Here is a 25465-nt window from a genome sequence, read left to right as displayed (position 1 = left end):
TTGTGGAGAATTGTGGACTGAAATTCCCTGAGGAAAGCCTTTGTTAAATCTGCTATTATAATCCCATCATCGCCGCCGCAGCGTGGGTTCATTCACGGGTTCGCGTATTTGTACAATCATGACAGTGGATGCTTTCAGGAGGGGAGTGAAGCTGGCCGAGAGAGTGTGTGGGAGCGCTTTTTGTGCCGCGCACCAACGAGTTTGGGGGAAAAAAAATAAAATCTGTGATGTGTTTACAAGTTTTGAAAAATCCATGATCTGTTTTCCCATGAGGAGTGCGGCCGAGGCAGGCGGCCAGAAGTCCTGCTTGATGTTGGCGTCTTCACATGATTGAGCCTTTCTTTATATCAGACCAAGGAAAAGATAGCACAATGACCCAGATACCTAGATAGTGCTGCTATGTAATACCCTGACCTATAATGCAATCAAAATGACATTTTCCAGTAGTTTTTGCTGATTTTCTAAGAGGAGCAACCTGGATTTTGAAAACTTGCCTCAGTATTTCCTCAGGAAAAACCTTTCTGTGTGGCGTTTGCATGTTCTTCCTGTGTTTTCAAGGCGACTTTTCTCTAACGCCACGACTCCATTGTCATCGCAGATAGTTGTTCTGCACATGCTCAGTAGATGGAAAAGTTGGCTAAAAGTTCCTTCTTTCTTTCTGATTGGTCACGTTCTGACGCTCCCGATACTGCATCTCTAATTGCGCCGCGGCGCCGGCCCGCTCGCTCCGGATTCGATCTGCATACTGCTCTTCCCTTTCTTGTTATGCTAATGACCGCCGGACGCTTTGTCCGTCCGTCCGCCTCAGAGGCGTCCGCCGCTCGCCTGATGAAAGCCGACAAGCTTCTTTAAACAAGCCGGTACGTATTCCGCCGAGGAGCCTTTAATGTTCCCTCTGTCTCCTCTCGTGACGGCGTCTCGGCTTAATTGCGGCGCACAGGCGGCTCTTCTGGATTCTCTGCTCCGGTGGCAGCAGAATCAAAGCTCTTCCAGCTCGAGATGCTCCGGATGGGGGGATGTGGGGGTGGGAGGGGGTTTTGGTAGGAGTTTACAAAAATATACAGTGTTTCTGGGAGACGCTGGCAGGTTTGGACTCATAAATCTTCCTTTTTTTTTATCATGCTGATGAAGTGGGGCCGTCCCCTTTTATCTTAAGTGATGTGGAGGAAAATTGTTTCTCGCCGCAGTGGAATAAACTGTCATCCATTAAAACGGAGGCTCCGAAACGCCGTGGTGTGGAGAGGTTAAGAAACGGAAAAACACACAAACCCAGTTTTTAGCAGTGACAGAGTGGACATCGGTGCGACGGCGAGCGCAGCGAGCGCGGCTCACGTGAGCGAGGAGGCAGGAAGCTGCGATTCCATCGGGGGGGAAAAAGAGGCTCCAGGCTCGGCCTCCGAGCATTAAATTAATTTGGCAACGGAGGAAGCTGCGTTTTATGTAAATGAACAGCTGAGTTGCAGAAGCACATTGAGCTCCCTGAGCGGAATACGAATGCAGGAGAGGAGGGGAGTGATATTTTGAACGTCGACGCGACGCCCCTCCGGACCGAAGTGTGGATATGAACCCGCTCGGAGCTGCAGAGCGGCGCCTCCTCCGGGCGCCGCAGGGCTGGAATCCTAATAGGTTTTTGGATTTTCGGATGGAAACGGCAGAATTAGAAGCACGTCACGTGAGCGACTGAGTCACTGAAAACACAGCTTTTTGAAAAAAAGGTGGAACTTTTGGAAAACGCTCCGTGTGAACGGAGGAAAACACAACTTTTCTGAAGCGCCGCTTCATGCACGCCGCAGTAAACACGGTGTTCGTAGCATTATGACTTCATGGGATTTTATATTCCGAATCTTTCTGCCATATTTGCTTCCTTTGATGTCGTTATAATACATATTGATTTTATTTGGAGTGATGTTCCTGCGTCTCTGTTTGACATGAGCGAACGGCCTGAAGGAGAAACGCTCGGACGCAGCTCGCCTCCATCCGACACCAGGAAGGTGTAGGTGTGCGTTTCTCCGCTCTTCCTCGCCGACCCCGGAGCACCTTGGATGACGCACATTCCGGCAGCTTGTTAGAAAATACTGCCGCTGTCATTTCATTTCATTTTTTTTTTTTTAACACCTTCTTTTTTTTGAATTTTTTTTAATGCTTTTCTTCCACCTTTGCCGCCGTTATTCAGACGTTATCGCAGGAGTGTTGCCGAGGCGAGACCCGGCTCATCTGGGTTCTGGGATGAGGCGGCAGACGGCGCGCGGCGCGACCGTGTGCTGACGGGGGAGGGAAAAAGAAAGAGAAGATGTGCTTGTCATTTGACTTTGCCAAAGGGAACATTGTGTTGCTGATGTTTTCTGTCTCTGCCGCTTGTTCTCTCTCCGGATTTGGCTTAAGGGGCTTGCCGGTAAGGAACGATCTGAAAGGCTTTCGTCAATAAGCGGGCGGCGGCGGCGGCGTTGATTCCTCGCCGCTCATTTAGTCTCAGGCCTCCTTCATTTTCTCCCTCCATGTTCTCTGTTTGTCTTTTGTCAAATCTCATCTTTCTCCCTCGCTGCCTGGATCCCCACTCCCCCCCCCCCGTCCACCCTTCACCCCGTTCTCTCGCTTTCTCCCTCGTTCTCCCCCTCTCTCATCGCTCTCTCAGGGGGGCCATTTAGGGTGAGATCAAGCCTGTATCTGGGGGTCCGCGGGGAGTCTACCCTGCAGACAAGTAATGATCCAGACACACTCTCAGGCATACTCTTACACACACACACACACACACACACACACACACACTCATGCACACATCCAAGCAAACACAGCTGTGTGTACACACATTAGCATACATGTCGGAGTGCAGAAATGCATTTCATATGATTCCTCCGTGTCTCCAGAAACAGGGTGGGGTATGAAAAGCCTCGTGAAAGCCTGGATAGAGACCCGGCGCTGCCTTTACAGTAAACATAAAGAAGTGGAGGAGGAGGAGGAGGAGGGTGTGTCAGAAAGATGCACTTCAGATTAATGAGCGGCGAAGACGAGTACAAATTAAACCGCCTCCTTATCGCGGAGTCTGGCTTCCTCCGCGTGGAGGACGACAAAGGAGACAAAGCCGCAGCCTTCCAATATTAAGTTTCATGAGTGAAAGGCGACAAGAACGAGACGGAAACTCCAGAGATAACTGGATATAACAGGCGAGCGTGATTTTACACAAACCGACGACTTCCCCGCCGCCGCAGATTCGATTAGACGGTCGGGAAAAGCTGCGGAATGAAGCGAGGCGACGAGGGTTCTGGGATTCGTCAATTCGTTGCATTTCTCTTAAATTCGCCCTCCCAGATGGGGTCACTTGCTCGTTAAAGGGCTAAATCTTCTGGCTCAGACTGCGGGACCGCGTCCTAATCGGGATTTTGGGTTTGAGGTTTGTCCTCTCTCCTGGCCGGGTCAGGAAACAGACTCCAAACATCATCAGATTTTAATCAGGCCTCAGCCCGGCTCGAGATGTCCGAGTCGCTGCCCACATCCTGACTCGTCCCGCTAAGTCTCTTAGCGCTCATTGAGTCGAAACAATCAGCCAATCTCGGCTTTGCACGGAAGGGTTCGTGACCTCAGTCCGTCGGAGCCAAACAGAAAAAAGCACATCGATGGGGGGGAAATAAAGAGAGCAAAAGAAAAATACCAGCAACAAGTCTCGAATCTGCATGATTTCTCCCATTTCCTCCAAATAAAACCGTCCTTGTGTGAAAGCAGGATTCCTACATTGTTACCGTTTGATTAATCTATTCAGATATGTGCTAATTGCATGTTCCGGAAAGAAAAGGGCGACAATAGGAGATAAATTTAAAGGTCTCTCATAATCAGTGGGGTTCAGGCTTGTGCAGACAGTCGCTCGTTCGTGTCCCGTCGAGCTTCAATCAACAGCCAGGAAGCCGGTTGCTGCAGGTTCTGTCTCTCTGCCTCGGTCTCGCCGGCAGGGGAACACGGGACTCGCCGATATTACTTCGGCGTACCGGTGTAACCCCGCTAAGAAATGGGTTTAAAAATACCGAGGCTCTCGGGGATCCTCGGCTTCGCCGAACGGCAGCAGCCGAGGGGCGGGCGGGGAAGGGGAGGCTGGACCGTGGAAAATAATTTCAAGCCTCATATCTTCGATTGATTTGGAGGATTTCAGAGATAAAGCCTCGGACGTAAGCAAACAACCTTCCTGGAAAATGAATAGATTTCTTAGATCATCCTAAAAAAGAAGAAGAAGCCTCTGAGGGTTTCTCAGAACTCAAACATTCGTCCTGCATAGCGCGGCTCCTTATTTCTCACAGAGGTCTGAGAACCCTACCTCCCGGCCCGTCGACTAAATCCTCAAATCGTTATTAGTCTGAAGTCTGCGTCCTTCAGTTCGCACTCGCATCGCCATTGATGTTTTTTTTTTTCTTTTCCTGCAAGGTCATCCGGTGAAATCCTACACGCTGGAAACAAAGTCAGACCGGAGTCGCTGCAACAAAAATAAGGAGAACCAAATGTGAGACCGATCGATCCCCGACAGGGCAGAAAATAACGGGGCCGGTCGGGGTCGGGGGTCGGGGGTAGGCTGCTGCCACGCTGGGACCAATCCGCCGTCTTATTGGTGGAGAGAGAGCCAAGAGCTTCGAATCAATCGATGACTTTTAAAGTCACTGTGTTCACTCAGATGGGACTTTTTCCAGTCTTCAGTTGAGATTTGAGGCGATTTTTAAAGTACAAGCTCTAACTTTTAGCTACTTAACCGACACTGAGTGCTTATTAAATGCCATTAAGTCTAATTCCTCCTCCGTATGATTGCCACGGAGGGATTAAATTCAGTTTCAATCTGTTTTTGCGCGTCGGGGGTGTCTGTGTGTGATTACATGAAGCCATCACGGAGGGGTTAAAAGGGGTCGCAGTGACCGGAGCGGCCGTCCTCGTCACTGAGAAACAGTCCAGATAAATCTGTGTGAGGTGAAACGGTGAGCCTGTTAGCCTGATTAATGATACAGGGTTTTCTTTGTGTGTGTTTTTCGGTTACGTGGCGGTGTTTTACCGGGACATAAAAGAGAAGGTGAGCGGCTGATTAAATCGGCGACCTCTGGGCTCGTGGTGAAATGTCTTCGCCGGTGTGGAAGGCCGTAACTTCTCCTCGGCAGGTGAAGGCTGAGTCAGTTTTCAGCATGAGTGGGAGCTGAGTTGAAGTAGAGGCGGCAGATCTGCAGAAACCGTGTGTTTTCACTGGAAATGCTGTCGTGTAAACGGAGCCTTTGAACCCAGAACAGAGCCGTAGACTGGAACTGGAGCATGTTTTCTATATTCATATTCCACGCCGATGCTAATAGATGGGCACACATGCATGTGTGTGTGTGTGTGTGTGTGTGTGTGTGTGTGTGTGTGCAGCTGTTGATCTGCCCACGGCGTTGGGCGGTATGTCGAGGTTTGCCCACAGCGTTCCTGCAGTGACAGGCATCCTGGAACTGAAAGTGAACTCTGCGTCCTGTCTGTGACTGATGGACCCACAGCAGCTGTGTGTGTGTGTGTGTGCGCGCACGCGTGTGCGTGTGTGCGTGTATATAAAGCATAAACCACCACTTGGCTGCACAAACTCAGTTTGTCTTTGATGAGGTGTGTATTTTAAACATGGGGGGGGGGCTCTAAAAGTAAAGCCGTGTGTGAAGCTGTGTGTTTAATTCTCCTGTAAACCACATGAAGGGGTCAGAGGTCGTCACTGACATCAGTACAGATGACAGGATCATAGAGAAGCAGCTGCTGTTGCCCCGAAGCAAGGAGCCACTTTCATATGCTCATTAGGCTGCAGTCAGCTGTGCGTACTGTATCTGTGTGTGTGTTCATATGTTACTGAGTGTGTGTGTGTGTGTCTGGGGGTTGGGGAAATGTCATCAACATCTGTGTGGGCTGAAGTTTTGATGTTTTTTTTTACGTCCTGTACGCTGCAGAATTAGGCCTCGTTTCCACGACAACGTGAAGACGCATCTTTTCTTCTTTTTTTTTGCGTTTTCAGAAATGTTTCGCGTTTCCATGGCAACGTTTCGAAAACTGTCCGAATATTTCCATAGCTCCTTGCGCCGTCCTGTTGGTTATTGAAAATTCTAATTTACACAATTGCCCAGGCAGCCTCCTAAGATGAGTGTGTTACTTCCCGTCACTCTGCCTCTGCTGTTGTGTATCTTTGCGTTTGCAATCCTCTTCTTTGCTGGATCTCCGCTCAGCCTGGGACTCGCAGCGTTTACCCTGGGCTCAAATGGACAGGAGGGAGAAAGAAAAACTCTCTCTATTTGTTTCCATTGATTTATGAACAGCTGACATTTCAGAGGCAGCGCAGCTTCACACAGCTGCGGCGGCGGCGGGGATGTAACAAAACCAACCTCTGGGAAGCAGTGGAAGCAAACCGGAGAAACAAAGACAGGAGGGAGTTGTGGAGAGAAAAAAACACGGAGGAAGTAAAGTTTGCATCACCTGCAGGGAGAGAGTTTAGGAGAGACGCCAGAATAATCCCTGCGCACACCTGTGACAGAAATTGTGTTTGCAGGTACTCAGAGACACACAGAGAAGCATCCACAGCTCCCCACAGAAGCTTTAATTCAGCGTGTTACAGGATTCCGACTGCTGTGTGGGAACTCGGCTTCAAATAAACAGGAGAGTGTAATGACATTTCCAAAGCACGAATCTGTTAATAAAACGCTGCGCCAGGCAATAGTAGTGTATTAGTGTTGTATTAAGTGCTTCACCGAAGAGGTTGGTGCTTGATACTGTAGATGGAGATGGAGTTTTCCCATTAGCTGTGCACCGACGCTGTCTTTTAGCTGGTTGTTTAGAGCTCCAGCAGGTCTTCTGCATGGGAAAGTTGCAAAAACTAACCCGGAACAAGGCTGAAATGATTTTTTTAATATAATTCTCCATTGTGTCACAACAGTTTAAGAACATTTTCTACTCCATCAACCAAATATCCTACATGGAGTACGAGAAGAAAAGCCAGACACGCTCAGGGAGAACATGAATGCACCACAGAGGAAGACCCTCGAGCCCAGACATCAGTGTGGAACATATTGCAGTTCGGTAAACGTCTGAACCAGACATTCTCTGTTTACCATCAGAAAAAAGTAAAGGTCTAATACACGATTTTCTCGAAAAGACGAAGCCCCACGTCTGTTATTCATTTTTTGAACAACGCGCATGCGCCAGACCATCCGCCCGGCTCTGCTGCTTCTCCCAGGAAACGCCGAAGTGTACGAGCGCGATCTCCTCTTCTCCGCCGTGCACGGCTCTGTACAGTTTCTGCGATCCGCCTCGCTCATAAATAAAGCTTTTTTTTCCGAAACAGTTACAGTTTCATTATGTCAGACTCGCCATCGGTAAGTACGAGCTCAGAAGCTCACCGGCTACATAAACACTCTGAATGCGCATGCGCAAAAGGGAGAAGCTGATTGGGCGCAAGCACGTAGAACCGCCTTACGAAAGCAGCTCGTCAGAATGATTGACAAACAGACCCACCAATTATTTAGGTGATCCACCCGGAAATCAAAATGTTGTATTACACCTTTAAGGATTGACCGATATGGCTTTTTTAGGGCCGATGCCGATTATTGGTACTTATGGAAACCGATAACCGATATGTCGAACCGATATTCATTTGCAAAAAAAAGAGAACATTTTGGCGTCAAAATTTAGCTGTGGGTGGGACATTGTTACACAGCCCAGAGTAGTGACTTCAGGCTGTAGATATGATCCAAAGAGCACGTTTTTAAATAAATTTATTTTATCGGCTATTGCTGGAAAAAAAGGCCGATGCCGATTATTAGCAAAATGCCCAATATCGGCCGATATTATCGGCCAGGCCGATAATTGGTAGATCCTTAGAAAAAATATTTACAATATCCTCACATGAAATTCAAACATTTTTTACCATAAAATGCTTGTTTTGCAGTGATGAATAGGAAACGGGAAGAACATGCAAACTCTTCATTGGAAGGAATCCGACCGGGGATTTTCTCAATGTGAGGCAGGGATGTTTTCCACTACACCGCTTTAAATTCCCATCAGGCGCTGCTTTGGTTTCTCTTTGCACCAGTCGGACTCTTAATTGCTCATATATGCTAAGCTGCAGGCGGCCAAGGCGAAATGCTAACATCGTGCTAATGACTCACCTCTGCTTTCTAAACTTTCACCTGGAAATCTGCAGCGGCGTGTGAGCGAGTGGAACCGATAATCCACTGTGCTGTCCGTTCAGGGATTATGCAAAGCGCTCCGCTACGGCGGCCGCCCTCCTCTTTGCATGCAGCGCCTCTCCTCTTGGCCCGTACTGTGTTTGAATTCACGAAGAGGCCACGCCCCCTCGCCGACCCTCGCTCGCTTCATCATCAAATCAATGCTCAAATAAGACTCTCCGCCCGCTCCTCGGCTGCCCCCTCCTCCGTTATCGTCTGCTGGCGGAGGGATCGGGTGTCTTCATGGGGAGAGAAACCCAATCAGACCTGGTTAATTAAAGAGGCAGCAGGACGGAGGAGGTGAAGGAGCGGAGGATGAGGGCGGATGGAGGGGGAGAGGTCCGCTCCGCCTGCTGAAAGCCACTCAAATCCCTTTCTTATTAACTCTCTGTGACACACGATCCACCTCCATCCCCTCACACACACACACACACACACACACACACACACTCTCTCAGGGCTCCTCTTACTCTACATTGTGCTAACGGCGTGCTATCGCCGGCTAGCATCAGCCGCAGCGCCGATCCCATTACCCAGTGAACCGCGGCCGCGTTTCTATGCCTCAACACACCGCGGCTGCATTTGAAACAGGTATTATCCTGACATTTTCACATGCAAATGAGGCGGCGCCCCCGAGGTGACGGGCCCGCTGTAGCTAAATGTAATTGACCCGCCTGGAAAAAAAAGGGTGGCGTCTAAAGTTCACCATGAAATGTCGTTAACCCTTTATGAAATCCTTCAGTATTGAAGCAGCGGGATCAATACGATCAGTCAAAACCCAGCATGCTTGTTTCTTCTGGCGTGGAGCTCCAGCTGGGTAATAGAAGCCGTATTGAACCAAGTGCTTCGGTCGGCCTAAAAGGCACGAAGAAATGCGGTCGGACCGTCAGAGCGCTCCGCTGAGCACTGATCGGCCGACCACAACTATTAACCAATGCATACGTCTGAACCACCGCGTCCTCCAGATGTCCCTCGCAAAGCTGCTCAATTAGCAACGCGTCGATGATGATTGGATCGTCCTGCAGTTTCTCAGACGTTCATGTCTGGATGAGAACACTTACAGAGGCACACTTATTTGTTTACGGTCTATAAAATCCAGTCGTTCCTCTGCGAAATACAGGAGGAAGCCGACAATGAAGTTGCCGGAGAGGCTTTTTCCTCCTTCAGACTCGGCGTCCTGGCAGATCCGTCTCCTGTGGGCGTGAAGTGATTGACAGCGAGGGGAGCGCGGCGCGATAAGGGCACGGAACTGAGAGCGCTCCACTCGGGCACGGCGAGAAAGAGAAATAAATAAAAAAACAGTGACTGTGGCAGAAGCACATTAAGGTGTCGTGTTTAATGTGATGGATTATCCAGCTCGGGCAATTTTCAAGTCGCTGCAGGTTGTTTTTCATGCTGTTATGAGATATTACGGCGGCAAATGATTTCTTGTGAAGGTGGGAAAACACCAACGTGAATACCTTCAACCACCAAATGGAAACAACGTGAGGAAGAATCGAGACTGGAAAAAGGAGATTTGATTCATTAAAGAGCTGAAAGGGACTCATCAGTCTTTAAAAGAAAAGCCGTTTTCAGTCAGTTTTTCTCTCAGTATTGATTGTGCAGATTGTTGTCCTGAACTTTCCGGCATAAACAAACGTTATGCTGTAATTAGAGGAGAAAGAAACAGAGTTTGTCTGTGGAAAGTAGAAGATGTGTTTGTCTTCAGTTTTGCTGGGAAACATTTGGGAGGGAAAGCAGCAGATTAAGGTTTTCAAATCGAATTGTTATAATTTTGTTGCGTTTTGTGTCTGTTTACACCACAACACAACATGTGCGTTTTCACTGGAAACATTGATTCAGTATGTTTCCACTTGAAGGAGCGCTTCATTCGAGTGTCGGTGGAATCGAAAGACTTTAACGTCCTGCTTGGTGTTTTAACTGCGTCCGGCTGCACAGTTTGTGGACGTGGGTGAGTTTAGCGTTGGGATCCATGAGGAGCGGCCGCCGGGTCACCGGCGGGGCAGAGGGCGCCGCATCCACGCCGACAGTCAACCAGCCGAACGCAAATCAAACCGGGTGTCTGCTGCAATTTGTACATCAATTAGAGTGAGAGTGTCAGGGCCGGTCAGTGTCAGCGTGTGTGTGTTGTGTGTGTGTGTGTGTGTGTGTGTGTGTGTGTGTGTGTGTGTGTGTGTGTGTGTGTTGGTATTCCCACCTAGCTCTGCCGACAGCCGTTTAAAGGTTTTCAGACTAAAATAAAGCAAGTGCCAGTGTTCTCTCTGATCTCACAAAGCCCCCTCTTAATCTTACACAACTTGACATGAAATCAGCTGTCTTTTCTTTTCTTTTCTTTTCTTTTCTTTTCTTTTCTTTTCTTTATTTCTTTTTCCACCGACAGCTTAATTACGACGTGGGAAACATGTCTCCATTTTACTTCAAGGCCGTGACTCACTTTTCTCCGCCGGTTTTCTTAATTTGCACATGAAATGATCTCATTCTTATTTATGAGCTTCGGATTTCTGGACTAAAGTGTGGCTCTGTGTTGTATAGCGTGTAAATTGTGTTTTTTAATTTTTTTTTTTTTTTTTTTTTTGTGCATTCATTAACAATGTCCTCAAGCCACATTTCCATTTTTGAAAGGTTTGAAAATCGAATGCTGAAAAAGCTTTCAGGTTTAGGAATGTGCTCTTTTTCCTACATGATGATAAAGGTCGTATTTGGGTTTTTTTTAAAGTAAATTATCTGTAACAGTCATAGGACTGAACGGGGTGAACTTTCTGTGTGGAGTTTGCATGTTCTCCCAACCAGCTGCGCGTTGCTTCGCCTCGCCATCATATCCGCATTTCCTGACTTTCTCCCGGCTAAATAATGCGGCACTTGATTGAAAATGCAAATGGAATCAGTAAAAACCAGAAGTACCGCACCGACATGAATCAGAACCCCGGCGTGATCGGACAGATTCAACACTCATCCTCCTGCTGTCTGAACTGCCGGCCGGCACAGCAAACCCTTAATGATCATTTTTATTGGCGTGGCGCGGCACCGCCGTGGTCAGGAGTTCCCCCGGCGGGGCCGTAGGAGCCGAGAATTGATGCGCTCGTCGACGCTCCCCCACCAAATGGCGTGCTGGGCGTGAAATACAGCGACGGGACGGCGTGATCAGGGAGAGGGACGTCCGTCACTGTTATGCGAGCGAGACGCCGCGGAGAGAGCGAGAGAGAGTTGGACGCCGTCCCGGGGTCCGTCGGCTGGGAGAACATGAAAGGGTGTGTCGCTGAACGTGACTGTTGCAGCTGTGGGAGGTAATGAAGGCATCATTCACCGTATTATTACCCGGTGACAAAAGCCGAGCCGCACCGGCCTCTCCTGCTAATGGATCCCCGCAATTATTTGCTGAATAAATCCTCCCTTTCTCTCTCTCTCTCTCTCGCTCTCTTCCCATCCTTTCATCTGTCCTTCCTCTTCCTCTCCTCAGTCCCAGTGAAGCAGACAGACATGTCGCAGAAGAAGATATTCCTGGTCTTCATCGCCATCAGCACTGTCAGTCTCCTGCTGCACCATGGGGGTCACCTGAGCTGGTGAGTGACGGAAATACACCCACAGTCTGCAAGAGAAACACCGCGTACCTGCTACTTTCCCATCAGCCCATATGGCGCTAATTACAATGAGGGATGTGAGGATGGCAGCTCCTGTCGTCTCCTTTAGTCAAATTAAAGAGGGCCTGGCTTATTATCACACCCAGACGTGGAGAGTTTGAATGCTGATGCACTGCCGCGGGAGTCTGGGGACCAATTATAAAAGCAGAGGGATTGTAGATTTCTGACAGTGCTGTATTCTGCTCCCGCACTCTTTTCCACCAAAAAGAAAAACTTTTCTCACACTTATCTGTTCTCTGTCTCACTTCACCGAGCCTCATTGTCTCCACGACCTTCCATGTACGTACGCAGCGAACGCCAGGTTTTGTAAAGTTACAGGGTATTCAGACACATTCGCCGTCACACACACACGATTTTACATTCAGCCTTTGTTCTGTGTGTAAAATTGTATCATCAAGGAAAAGAAGTCATCCTTTTTGGCTGAATTGATTGGTTTCTTCAGTCCATCCACACGCCTTGTATTCCCACTTTAGCAAACACGATGGTATCGGCCGTGATACTGGTAATATTGGTGAATTCGTAATAACAAACTAACTTATCCACAATCAAAATGAAGATGTCTTTGAATAAACTGAGCGAAACTTTAATCGAAATCCTAATTAAGTCACACAACAGATCTTTCTTCAAAAGCACTGTGGCGACTGTTTAATAAATGTCCTTCCAAACAAGTAACAGCTCAGAATAACTCATCAGTAAATTCATATCGATTATAATTCAGCTCGCAGTTGGTAAACAATAAAGTTGCTTTGCCATTCAGCTGCTGTACGGCGGTGGATATAATTCAGTACCCTGCACTCTGAGTCCGGTCCATTATTTAGCGGGTTTAAACTCCTTCATTATCTTGCTCTCTTTCCTTATTTCTCTTCACTTCCCCACATGTTCGCTCCTCTTACCTTCCTGTCATTCTCCGTCTCTCCGGCCTTTTTCCATTAGCTGTCCAATGTCTGTGCAATTACACCGCTAATGTCCCTGTTTCATCTGAAGTAGCAGCTACTCCTCTTTTCGGAGCTAATGGAGCTTCAAATAAATTCTTTTTTTTTTCCTCTCTCTCTGTCTGCAGGACCATGGAGGCCTTCCACCTGGGTTGCCCCGCCCTGCGCTCCCACCCGGCCGCCGGCCTGAAGCCGAAGCACACCAACGTGGTCTTCCTCAAAACCCACAAGACGGCCAGCACCACCATGCAGAACCTGCTGTTCCGCTTCGCCGAGCACAACAACCTGACGGTGGCGCTGCCGGTGCAGGCCTGCAGCCACCAGTTCTGCTACCCGCGCTCCTTCACCTCGCACTTCGTGCACGCGCACACGCTGCCGCCCAACATCGTCACCAGCCACATGCGCTTCAACCGGGGCGAGCTGCAGCGCCTGATGCCCAACGACACCATCTACATCACCATCCTGCGGGAGCCGGGCTCCATGTTCGAGTCCCTGTTCAGCTACTACAACCAGTACTGCCAGAGCTTCAAGCGGGTCCCCAACGGGTCCCTGGAGGTCTTCCTGGACGAGCCGTGGCGCTACTACCGGCCGGACGAGAAGGACTCCATGTACGCGCGCAACACCTTGACCTTCGACCTGGGCGGGGACAAAGACCGCCCGGCGACCGACGTGGCGTACGCCCGAGCCTTCGTGGCGGAGGTGGAGCGGGTCTTCTCCCTCGTGATGATCGCGGAGTACTTCGACGAGTCGCTGGTTCTGCTCCGCCACCTCCTGTCCTGGGACCTGGACGACATTCTCTACGTGAAGCTCAACATGCGGACGCCGAGTTCCAAGCGGAGCCTGACGCCGGGCCTCCCCGCCAAGATCCGGGCCTGGAATTCGCTGGACGCGCGTCTGTACGACCACTTCAACGCCTCGCTGTGGCGCCGGCTGTCGGCCCTGGGCCCGGCGTGCGTGGCCAGGGAGGTGCGGCTGCTGCAGCGGGCCCAGGAGAGGCTGATGAGGAGCTGCTTCGGCGGCAGGATGCCGCTGCTCCGGTCGGCGGCTCAGATCAAGAACAAGGACCTCCGCCCCTGGCAGCCGAGCGGGAAGGTGGACATCGTGGGCTACGACCTCCCGACCAATCTGAGCCGCGGCTTCTCGGCGCAGGCCCAAGAACTCTGCCTCAAGCTCATCATGCCGGAAGTCCAGTACACCCGGGTGCTCCTCCGGTCCCAGTCGCTGCGGTACCGCCGCAGCTACCAGCTCCGCCCCCCGCAGCAGCAGCCGCAGCCCGTACGCACGGCCCTGCCTCGCCATCCTCCGGTCCAGCGCAGCCAGGCGCCGCCCCCCGCCGCCCCGGGCCCCGCCTCAGGAACAGGGTCCACCTCCACCTCAAAGCCGGCCGCCGGAACTCAAGGTCGGACCACAAAGTCGGAGCCTCAGTCCTCACAGACCTAATCCGCACGGGCCGACCGTGACTTTAAGTAGAATTCGTGCCCAGCAGACTGTCGTTCTTCCCGTCCCGGCCCCGGACTCCGTGGTTTTTTTTGGGAGGTTTTGGAAACGAAAAGGCGTCCTTGGGAAAAACTTTTTGAGTTGTTATTGAAATTCTGTCTGTCCTGTTCATCCCAGATGGTGTTTGTGACCAAAATAATAATAATAACAATAAGGGGTTAGAAATATCTGGACTTGAACTTGAATCTCTCTCGTCTCGCTCTGGACCGGCGTCAGGCTGAGACGACGGTTTGAGACAAACGGGCTCCGCTGCACGCCTCCGCACGCCCGACTGGAGCGGACCGGAGAGCGGCTTTAGGTGAAAATGGCTCTTTGAAGCGAATCTGTTTTGTGCGACTCAATAGGGAAGTGGCGATATCGGGCCTATTGTGAGGCACAGAGTGCGCTTTGTGTGTATCACACTGGTAAAGTATCGTATTACTTGCTTTTATTCTTTGTTTCTGGAGCTCCCTTTTCGCTCTCGCTCCCCAACATATGCCACTTAAAGTCCTTGAGAGAGCCATAATGACATAAAGGGATCGGCTGTCAGGCCTCCTAAGAGCCTCCTAAGAGGCCGGGCAGACACTGAGATCACATCCAGCCAATAATACAACAGCACAAAAAAAAAAGAAAAAAAAGACTCTTCTTCTCTTCCGAACTGAACTGTGGAACCTGAAGCGATGGAGGGAGCTTCGAGCTTCGAACAGAACGCCCGCCACCGCTCGCACAGGGACTTGAAGCCCGGGCCTCCTCAGACTCTGACCCCCGTCGCCGTCTGTCCGTTTCCCCGGCCCGCAATCCCACCCGCCCCCCCGAGGCCAGTCTGTCCAGTCGCAGAGAAGAGCCTCGCCATTTCGGACGTCACACCTTCTATGTTACATGTCGATCAGAAAGCTTTCTGGATGTGGTTTTTTAAAGCTTATTGCAATAAGACCCCCAGGCCTGCATCTTATGTGAAAGGCGTGGATTTAATAACCTACCAGCAAACCCTGAAACACGTTCGAACGCTGGGACAAAGAAAGACACGGGGCGACTTGACGGGACCGAGACTTAAAGCCTGTGGGCCGCGCTGCTTGAATATTTAATGGCAGCCCTCCTATGGCCCGCGTTCTAGGGTTACTCGGCTGTACGTTTTCATTAAGGACACGTTCAACCAGGTGGAAGCTTCTCGCTCTGAGCGCCGAATCACAGGAGGATGAAGGCGAGCGGCTGGTTCGACCGGCTTTTTAAAATGCCACCACTTATCTCCGCTGCGATTCCTCTTTTCTCTTTCTTTTTCTTTTTTTTTTTTGACGCATCCTGCTCATATTTAATGTGTCATTTAGTTTCTGTTATTCCCTCAGTGATCAGCGGGGGCGCTGCTAAGTGGCTGGAGGGCGGAGGAAAGGGTTGTCGGCCCGCGTTTGGGAGGCTGTGCGAGACGCCGGGCGCCAGCCAGCTCCTTCCGCTTCACGCCGTTAATTTGCCAACTTGGCCTGGCAACAGACGAAAATAATATGTGTGAGATTTATTAAAGCTATATATTATTTATTAATGGGGGGGACACGGAGAGTCCCTCCCGCTGTATTTTTAACTGTTATTTTACATGAATCACTGGGCGAAAACTGCGACTGGAAGACGCCGGTACGGCGCCGCAGGCTGCACGGGGGGAAGCGGGCGTGCGGCTGCGGCTGAAATATTTATTCTGTACTTGTTTTACATAATGCAAAACTACAAAGACCACTTCTGAGGGGCGCTCGCCGAAGCAAGCGCAGCCGCGTTAGAATTAATCGTTCATCCTGCGCTACTTAAGTGCTCAACCACACACACACACACACACACACACACACACTCACACTCACACTCACACTCATACACACACTTCTGTGGTTTGTTGCGGGTGACAACAGCGGCAGAAAAACACACAAACACACTGCTGTTTTGACAGGATTAGAGAAAAGAGGAGCAGCTTTGGAGGAACAGACTCCAGTCGAGCAAATTTTTTTCTTTTTTTTTTCTTCTAAAGTGGTTGAATGTGTGAGTCTCGTCTGAGCATACGAACCTTGGCTGGGAAAAACTTGAGACACGTTTTTATTTATTTACAGACATTTTAAATACATGGAAGCGTATTGCATTTACATGTTTTAAAAAGAAAAGCTGAATAATAGTTGATCATATTTGTTGTAAATAAGGGATTTCTCTGAATATTGTGCCAGTATTTTCAGCGTTTTCCTGTCTGAAGGCATTTCAGACGCGTCGGTTTATATCATATTTCTCTTTCTAAAAGTGTTTTCTAAACCTAAAGACGAGTTTCCATTAAAATGAGATCAGTCCCAAACCGGGGATTCTCCTGGCGATTTGGAATTTGTATTAATTCATAATAACTGCTTTTTGTTAAATGTAAATGCAGTACGCTTTCTTAAGAACACGTCCTGTAATATCGCTGTTAAAAGTACTTACACTGTATAAACTGGTTCAAGTGGATGGCGCTGGATCACATTTTGGTTTCTTTTCCTCTCTCTGTGGCCAAATCTCACGAAAAGACCAAAACAAACAAAGTCTGCAGGCATCGTGCCGTCATCCCGACTGTGAAGCCCGAGCCCATTGATTCCTGCTGAAGGCAGAAAATCCCCAAAAGCTCCGCTCGACGATCGAGTCCCCGGCGTGACTCAGCGGGTTTCCAGCAGCTGTTGAGAGGCGGCGACGTGCGGCGTCAGCCACGCCGCTGATGATCGACCGCAGGATCGGCTCACTGCTGCTTTTGGTCTTTTCATGGAGATTCATTGAAGAACAGAAAAATCACTACGGAGTTAGAAAATCTGTGATTTGATTTGCAATTTCTGTCATTGCAGTGCTTTTTTGGCAATCTCTTAAAAAGCCTGTTTCTTATTCTTTTAAGTCTTTATGAGACAAAATATAAAGTCAGTGGAAACAGATAGATGCTGTGCACTGTAGACTGTAACTCCACCATCGGAGGCAGCGCATAGCCTTCGCACAGAGTATGGATTCTGCTTTATGGAATTTAATCAGATGCTCGTATCAATACAGAGCTTAAGGTTAGTTCTCTTACTCGTCCTTTGAAAAGGTGGCATGTGCATCCTTACTCCTAAGGACAATTTGCAACCCAGACAGGCTCAACATAAACATGAATCTTTATTGAATATAAGCAAGTTTTTTAATGCCCCTTCTGGAGAAAAAAATCTATTCATGAAAGTATTTCTATTGGTCGTATTTGAATGGCTAAATTCAAAATTCACATGCATTTACAGGATAAGCAGCCAAGAGTGAATCCTACATCTCTGAGAAAAACAGAGTTTTTAACTATTGCCAAAAAACATCGATAAAGAAGTAAATAATCCAAGCGTTTTCTGATTTTTTTTTTTTTTTTGTTTCTGTCGGTGAGTTTGCTGTGTGTGAAAGAATTTAGCAATCCTGAATAAGTCCAACCACTTGTGTGTCTACTTTAAAAAAAAAAAGTGCTGTAACACAAAGAAACTGAATGTATGCTTTTGTTTAGGCAGCTGCAGAGACCCGATGTGTTCACTACTGAGTGCAGAAATGATGCAGTGAGCCGTCGTCGTGTGCATCAGACTTTATTTCCTCTTTATTTAATTCATGGGCTTAAACCACACGGTGACATTTTTATTTCGCGGCACCCATTTATCACCCAGTGTCAGCTTAATGAGACAGAAAGGGCAACGGCTGTTATGTAACGGGGTTGTTGTGTCTGAATGATTAAGATAAACTCAACTTTAAGGGATATACTGGAGACCAAAAAAAAAAGAAAAAAAACAACTGCCAACAATATTCCACGATTTTTAAGAAAATGGTCATTTTTAGAACATCATGCAGTGTTGATCTCTGTAATTTTGTACTTTTTGAGTCTTTGTGTGTTTTCCCTAAAAAGAGTTGAGGTGCTTTCAGCACCTGACACATTAATCCAGTGATGCTCCGTGTTTCGCATGCAGGATTTCTCCCTGCTTAAACACTGCTGAATGCAATGAGTGGCTCATTATCAGGCTTTCTGCAGAGCTCTTGGATAATACAGCGAGGATCAGCTGTGCTGAAGCTGGGAATAATCTCCAGGACTGAGATTGGACACCTTTGCATTCACCCGATGCGTTTCTCTGTCGGATCCAACTGAGGCTTTTTATATGACAGCGTTTTTAACTGAAAATGTGAAACTTTTGTTGCATTTTGTCTGTTTATGTGAAGTAACAGTGTTTCTGCCATGTCCATGAAGACAGAGCCCGAATTTTTCTAGAAAGTTAAATTTTTGCTTGTTTAAGTTACAGAGTTTCCGAAAAGTTCCACCTTAGGAACCCTTTTGAAGCTGTGTTTGCAGTGGCTCCGAGTGTCCTTGTCATGTTATGTACATCCAAAACGCAACTAAAGTTCAGCATTTTCAGTTGAAAACGTTGTCGTGTAGCCGGGCCGTTATAATCTGGGATCTCAGACTGTGTAGGTCACAACAGCCCTTCTCTAACATTCACCACAGCATCATCTGCATAAGTGGAAAGACGCCTTGAAGGTGCTTGAATGTTTACATTGTGCTGTTCTCTGTGATCAATTGTTCATGGCTGCATTGCAGAAAACAGCGCCAGCTAGTGGCCTGACATTTCCGACATTTCCGTCCGTACAGCAAACATTTTCAAAACCAAGGCGTACGACCTTGAATGTGCCGTTTCCAGTCGATTGCTGTCTTGTCAACACTGTTAAAGTTAAGAAAGTGATACAAAGCAGGTATGTTTAACCTTCTGGTCTGAATCTGTTGGCAGAAGAAGTTTGATTCCTGCATCCATTCACCCTCTTTAACTGCTGCTCTGCTTCTTACAGCAACAATCATGCCGTCAAATCTATCGTCAACTGTTCTTAAAAAAAAAATGTCACAAGGATTCGAAACGTCTGGATAAAGTATGCCAAAGTCTCGTCTTCACATCAGCTGCCCTCTTTATTCCGTTGTTGAGCTTGTTAGTTTTGTTTTTCTGCACAGACTGAAACAACTGCTGGTGCTGGAGCAGGTTTTCTTGGGTCTCTGCTGAGGGGAAATAAAAAGGAAACCGTTGATTTCCGCTGGGTAAAAGGCATACTTGATGACTGTCTGGCCGCGCTGTCCTCCATGGACCGTTTGATCTGCTCATGTTTTATTTCCAGTTTTTCTCTTCATGAATTGATCTGTGAAATCAGAAGAAAGAGACTATTTTTTTTTTCTTCCTTGGTTGAATATTTATGATTGGACGGATGAGTTTGTTTGAGTGACGGAGCTCTGAACAAATGGCTGGTGACAATCCGAGCTAGGGGCCCCAAAGCTTTGTAATGACCGTCTAATATAATGAAAGTGATGAATAAAGTTTGAATGATTTCAATTCATCTACAGATGATCGTCTCTGACTCTGACACCATGAGGATTTATTCTGACGCGCAGTGACTTGAATTAGCCTGAATCTCATATATACACACACACTTGATCAGCAGCTATGCGTAACACACAGCGACAGTTCCTCAATTAAGATTTGGATTCTAAACGGTCTCCATTTCCCTCCAGACCCGAACCAGACTTCTCAGCCTGCAATCAGTCTTTTGAAATTACCTCCACTCAGCACGCCCGCTTAAACGAATGAACAAATTGCTTCTCTGAGGGACAAAAACAAAATGCAAAGCAGCACGTCTGATGCGCCCGTGATTGAAGCAATCACGGCGGCGTGTCCCCCTCCGCCGGCCTGTCATTACGGCCTGCTGTTGCCATGGCGGTGCGTGCTGCGAGATGGCCCTCTGGACACGCCGCCTTGGCATCGCTCTCTCTCACTCTCTCTGCTCACATCAACGCCGCCTTTGTTGCAGCATCTTTTGATGTAATCAAGGTTTTAACCATCTCTGGCAAAACGATAAATAGTGCAGGCCGCGGACATTGCTGCTAATATCTCAGGTCTCTTTTAAGCCACTGGTCGCACGTGCCTGCTGTTAAATGGCGGCATGTTTTCACCACAATGGAGACTGATTGAGGGGCCACCGGCACTGCAATGATTTCAAGTGAAATTAGAAAACATTTTCTTTTGGGCATTTGTTTGTATGACAAAGGTCCTCCAAAGTCACTGAAGATTAGACGTTTTGGAAAAGCTCAGGGCCATTTTCCTTGTTGACGGTGGAAAAAAAATCACTTATAGTAGCATCCAGTTCGTCATCTGTCCACGTCAGCGTCCATGTTACTCATTAATGTTTACCACATATTGTTATCTGCTCAATCCCAACATGCTAACTACAGCGTTTTTAACATTTAATTTTCAGAAACATGGAGCTTTTCTAAAACAAAAACGCAAAGCAATACATTTATGCTTATTTTATCATTTTGTGTGAAACATTTCACTATTAATTGGCGCGATTTTCAGAACTGACCCACAATCTTACCACAATCCAGTTAGCCTGGTAGCCAACAGATGAAACATTTGCACAAACAACAATAAACAGAAAAATAAATTACAATACAAGTCATTCAGTGCTGTCAGGAATGCAACTTATACAAAACAGACACTGTCTTGCTACAAACTGGTTCTTAAACAGGAACTACAGTGAGCATGCTCAGAATGAACCAGGTGAACGCGCACATGTTGTGGTGAACGGTAAACCCAAATGGCTTGATACGAAATCAGTTCATCGGTTTAATCTACTTCAAACATAAAGGCTGCATCTGCCAGCAAGCACTAGACAATATATATTATATTCTTTCTCATCAGGTTGACTGCATGAAATATCCAGCTGCTATCTTTATTTATGAGGTTAATTAATGCCTGAGCAGCTGTTCTTTCTGATGCATGGAATTCACTCCATGTATATAAATGCCCGCATTTATTGGTAATTTAATCAAATCACTTAAGTGAATCATTTCTTTGCATATTGATGTTTTCATTCGTGCTAGCAGCGTAGCTTGAGGCGTACGCTGAGTGAGGCCCGGCCACCGTTTCTGCTCTCATGAGGTGGATTTATATGGACAAAGAAGATAAGCCTCAAGAGGAGGGTTTCATCATGTTTTCTTCACCATGTTTTGTTACTAGAAGTCTTACTAGAAGGTTGTTGCCCTGCAGTGTCCATATTTTTCATCTTCAACTCTAAAGACCTGTGTGAATGCGGCGATTACACAACTCCTGCGGAGCTTCAACTGAAACTGAGTTGAATGATGGCTGCTTCGGCCAGTTAGCGAGTTAATTCAGCAGCCAGATAAACACTTAACTCTGGAGCCAGATAACTAGTTCATTCAGTAACCTTATAGTTTCATAACTCAGTAGGCAGACGGCTTCATAACCCGGTAGTCAGTTAGAGACTCAGAAGTGAGATAACCATTTAACTTGGCGGCCAGATTAATTGGTAATCTGATAGCCAGTTAGCAAGTTAATTCAGTGGCCAGATAACCACTTAACTCTAGCTAGATAGCCGGTGACCTCGGTAGCCTTATAACCAGTTAATTCAGTAACCATATAGTTTCATAACTCGGTAGCCAGATGGCTTCATAACCTAGAAGTCAGTTGGCTAGTCAAGTTAGCAGCCAGATAACTTGCTAACTGTGTATCTAGTTATATAGTTAAATCCGTAGCTGGATAGCTACATAACTCAGTAGCAATAAAGCTTCCGAACTTGGCAGAAAGGTAGTTATATAAGTTGGCAGTCATTTAGCGAGTCAACTTGGTGCCCAGACAACTAGATGACTGAGTAGCTAGATAGCTTGCTATGATTGTAGACAGATAGCTAGATAACCTGGTAGCCTGATAGGGAGTTGAGGCAGTAGCCAGATAACCTGATAACAGTATCCAGATAGCTTGACTGCTCAGTAGTCAGATGGATAAGTAACTCAATAGCTAGAAAGATAACTAAGTAGCTTGATAGCATCAACATATACTGTATAGCAAGGCTGAAATGGGGCAGAGACTCGACTACTATCAGTATACACTCGATGAGGTCCAAGCAGTTAAACACCTCCACATTTCAGCTAAATTAAATGCTACTGTTACGAACTGTGTTTGTCATGGAAGCATTGCGAGGCTTTAATTATTCATTAAGGGTTCAGAGTACTCTGGTTATTAGCGACAGCGCTAATTAGTGAACCTGAGTGCGGTAGAAAGTTGCCACCCATACTGAGTTACAGCCACAAACAAGAGTCTCCCAGAGAATTAATGCCAGGAAGTAAACGTGCTCTGATTCGAGCCATCGGGCTGCTCGCCTCACAACATCGAATTTCACTCGCCAATAACACAGAAACACAGCTGTGTGTGCAGCATCCTGCACTCAAACACATTAAACCCCTTGTTAAAGTATAAATAGGCTTCAACACACACAGAGAAGCCTCTCAGACACAAACACACATAAATTCCCTCATGACACAAAACCAAAATGAGACCTCAAACACCGACAACACAAACACAGAGCGAAAACTCCAGCCCAAACACTTGACTGCGCCGCATTTCATTAATTCCTCAACCGTGTATTTATGTGCTGTGCACTCGCTGCTCTGCGTCACAATTTATAGGATTATGCCTTTTCACAGCGCACAAGTGGAGCTCGGGGCAAATTGCAGGCGGTGAATTGCCTCAGCTTAGTTCAAGTGCTGTGGCTTGATTGCACTATGATTGGGCCTCAAATGTCAGCCACCTATTCATCATACAGGACAAAGGCCATTTTCAGCCTTTTCTTTTAAAAAAAGAAATACAGGCTCAGTGCCTTCAATCAGCATAAACCGTTGCTCTCGAGCTTTAATAAAGCACCATCTTGGGAATATATTTTTAAACCGAGTACGCTCTCAGGGTGCAGAACAGTTTGGTGGCTTGAAATGTCTGAAAAGCTGGAGGAGCGAGTGATGGAGCCACGAAGCGTATTCGCATGGTCAGAGGGATCGGATTGACCCGTTTACATGAAGACTGAATGAAGTGATCGGACTGAAGGTTTCAGTCCAACTTGAAGTGTAAGTAAAGAAAAGGGGGGAAAACAGAAGCTTTCATTCAATGTGGACAGACTCATTTACTTTTACTGCTAATAATGATTCTTTACCTGACTGGAATCAGTAAAATCACAGTTCAGCCGGTTAAAAAGATTAAATACCTAAATTATTTACTGATATAGCTAAAACAGCCAAAACAACTAAAACCAATGGGCGCAATTAAATAGGCAAACAAACAAAATGGAAAAAAAAAAAAAAACACAGTTACAGATGACTAAAACTGATAAAAATGATCACCCCACTTGAAACACACACTCTCCTTATCAACATAAATTTTGTTCTTTATGAGAACAATCAGATAACCAATCAGACGGCTCTACGTTTGGAGTTAATATCGATGCAATTCCATCCGCAGCTCCCTGCATCCCAAGCTGTACAGCAGTGGTATAAAAGATGGATGAATGAATAGAACAGTGTTATTATGATTATTTCAGAGGTTTTGCATGGTTATGATGACTTGCTTGTATAGATTGATATACATGAATTCATGAAATCTACTCCCGCTTCCCCTCGAAATGACGAATGAATTTATGCTAACTCGAGTCAAAGTCTAACCTCTCGCTCCACACACTTTATATCCCATAACGTAGCTGAATGCAAGATGTTATGTTTCTCTAGTAGAAAATAATATTATTGTCCCTCAAGCCAATATGGAGTTAACTGAAGTCCTCCTTAAAGGCATATTCGAGGATTCTCCGCCGATTTCGTACAACATGGCCGATTTGCCATTTTTGGAGCACTGCGCATGCGCGGCTCCCTCCGCATGAGGACGGTCAGGAGTGCGCACGTCAGCCGCATGTCAGTTTGTTTACATCCGCGCAGCTGGAGCATCGTCTTTCCATAGGATTAAAATATGTAATGTCGGTGGACTTCACTGACTGACATAAAAAAATAAACACACCGACTCCGGGACTTCCATTGCCGTCTTTATCCAACAGATTCTGCACGTCCACACACACGTAACGTTTTTCATTACCCAGAATACCCCTCATCATTAACAAAGACTAATAGGCATCAAGATGCATCACTCATTCATTACAAAATACATTTGTAATCATGTCGGACTCTTCTTCCAATCATACATAAGAATACGATCCGTAAAGTAGTGTCTCACCTGTTTATGCAACAGAAAAACATTTGAATGGGATAATCAGCATGCTACCTGTCCAGCAGAAACTTCCCCACGTCGTGATCAGTCCTAAATCCCTTTTGTGCTTTGAATGTCCGCCACCTCATAAAGGAATCTCCGAGTAAAACTCGCGTTTTGCCCTTCTTTTCTATGGCCTTTCTTCTGTCCTCTGCCATCTCAAACAATGTTCTTTTTTTGTGGCTAGCCATCTTCGGATGCGTTCGCGAGAGGAGCAAGCCGCTTCTGAATGAGGTGCTGGTCGCTCCCGCTGCATGTCACTTCCTAAACAATGCTCTGCGCATGCGCGGCTCGAAACCAGAGTGCGCACAGAGGCGGCGACTCAACTTGATATGTCATCACGCAAACGCGGTCACACATTGATTTTGGCATTATGACTGCCCAATCGCGATTTGGAACCATACAACGCTGATTGGTTCTAAGGATCCTCCAGTATACCTTTAACAAGACAATGCAGCATTTTGTGTTTTCATTTCAGAAAAGTTTTGTGTTTCCATGGAAATGGTAGAAACGCTGAAAACAATGTAGTCAGCATGCCGTGCCAGTAGCTGGTGATAGTGGTTGTTTTTGTACCAATCAAGTTTCCTTCCCGGAGAAAAGCAGGAAGAAAACACAGGGAGAACATGCAAGCCACCCCATATGAACTGAAGATGCCAAATGACGAACTGGGATGCAGTTTCCCCTCACTCAAACCGAACCTGAAAATTGATTTTTACAAAAACCGAGAGCGATGGCGTCTCCAAATCAGTCAATTAACTCTAATCCCTCCGACCTTATGCCATCATCCTGAACGGCGCCTCCTCAAATCTCTCTTTATCAGACGTTTTAATTTCTTCCTCAGCCCTCGGCGAGGCTCTATACACTCGGTTCTCCGACTCTTTTGTCGGGCTGTGTCGGCGGCGGATGTTGGGAGAGTAAATGCGGTCCGGCTTTGTGAGTCACCGGCGGAGCAAGGAGGCACCGATGGCGCAGAGGTTTCAATGTATTTTTGCCTTTTGTGAGTCAGAGCGTGTTCGGTACAATGCGGGAGGCTGGCTGGGTGGGCCGTTAGAGCAGCTTATCCCTGATAATGTGCGCTCATCCCCGCTCTGAATAAGCGCTCCGCCGGGCTCAGAGGT

At 47.3% G+C, this 25465-nt stretch overlaps 1 protein-coding gene across 1 annotated transcript in view; it reads left to right on the top strand.

The window, feature by feature from the left end:
* gal3st3 (galactose-3-O-sulfotransferase 3) overlaps positions 1 to 19593 on the top strand; it is a 31717-nt gene extending 12124 nt beyond the window's left edge. The window contains exons 2-3 of the mRNA XM_030121333.1: positions 11656 to 11752; positions 12891 to 19593. Coding sequence (XP_029977193.1) covers positions 11670 to 11752; positions 12891 to 14202 — 1395 coding nt within the window. The 5' untranslated portion in view covers positions 11656 to 11669 and the 3' untranslated portion in view covers positions 14203 to 19593. The remainder of the gene's footprint in view (positions 1 to 11655; positions 11753 to 12890) is intronic.
* The last annotated feature ends 5872 nt before the right edge of the window (positions 19594 to 25465 follow it).

The sequence above is a fragment of the Salarias fasciatus genome, chromosome 3 (genome assembly GCF_902148845.1).
Source record: "Salarias fasciatus chromosome 3, fSalaFa1.1, whole genome shotgun sequence".
Classification (NCBI taxonomy): domain Eukaryota; kingdom Metazoa; phylum Chordata; class Actinopteri; order Blenniiformes; family Blenniidae; genus Salarias; species Salarias fasciatus.
Note: the sequence above shows the minus strand (reverse complement) of the source record. Positions and strands in the feature narration are given on the sequence as shown.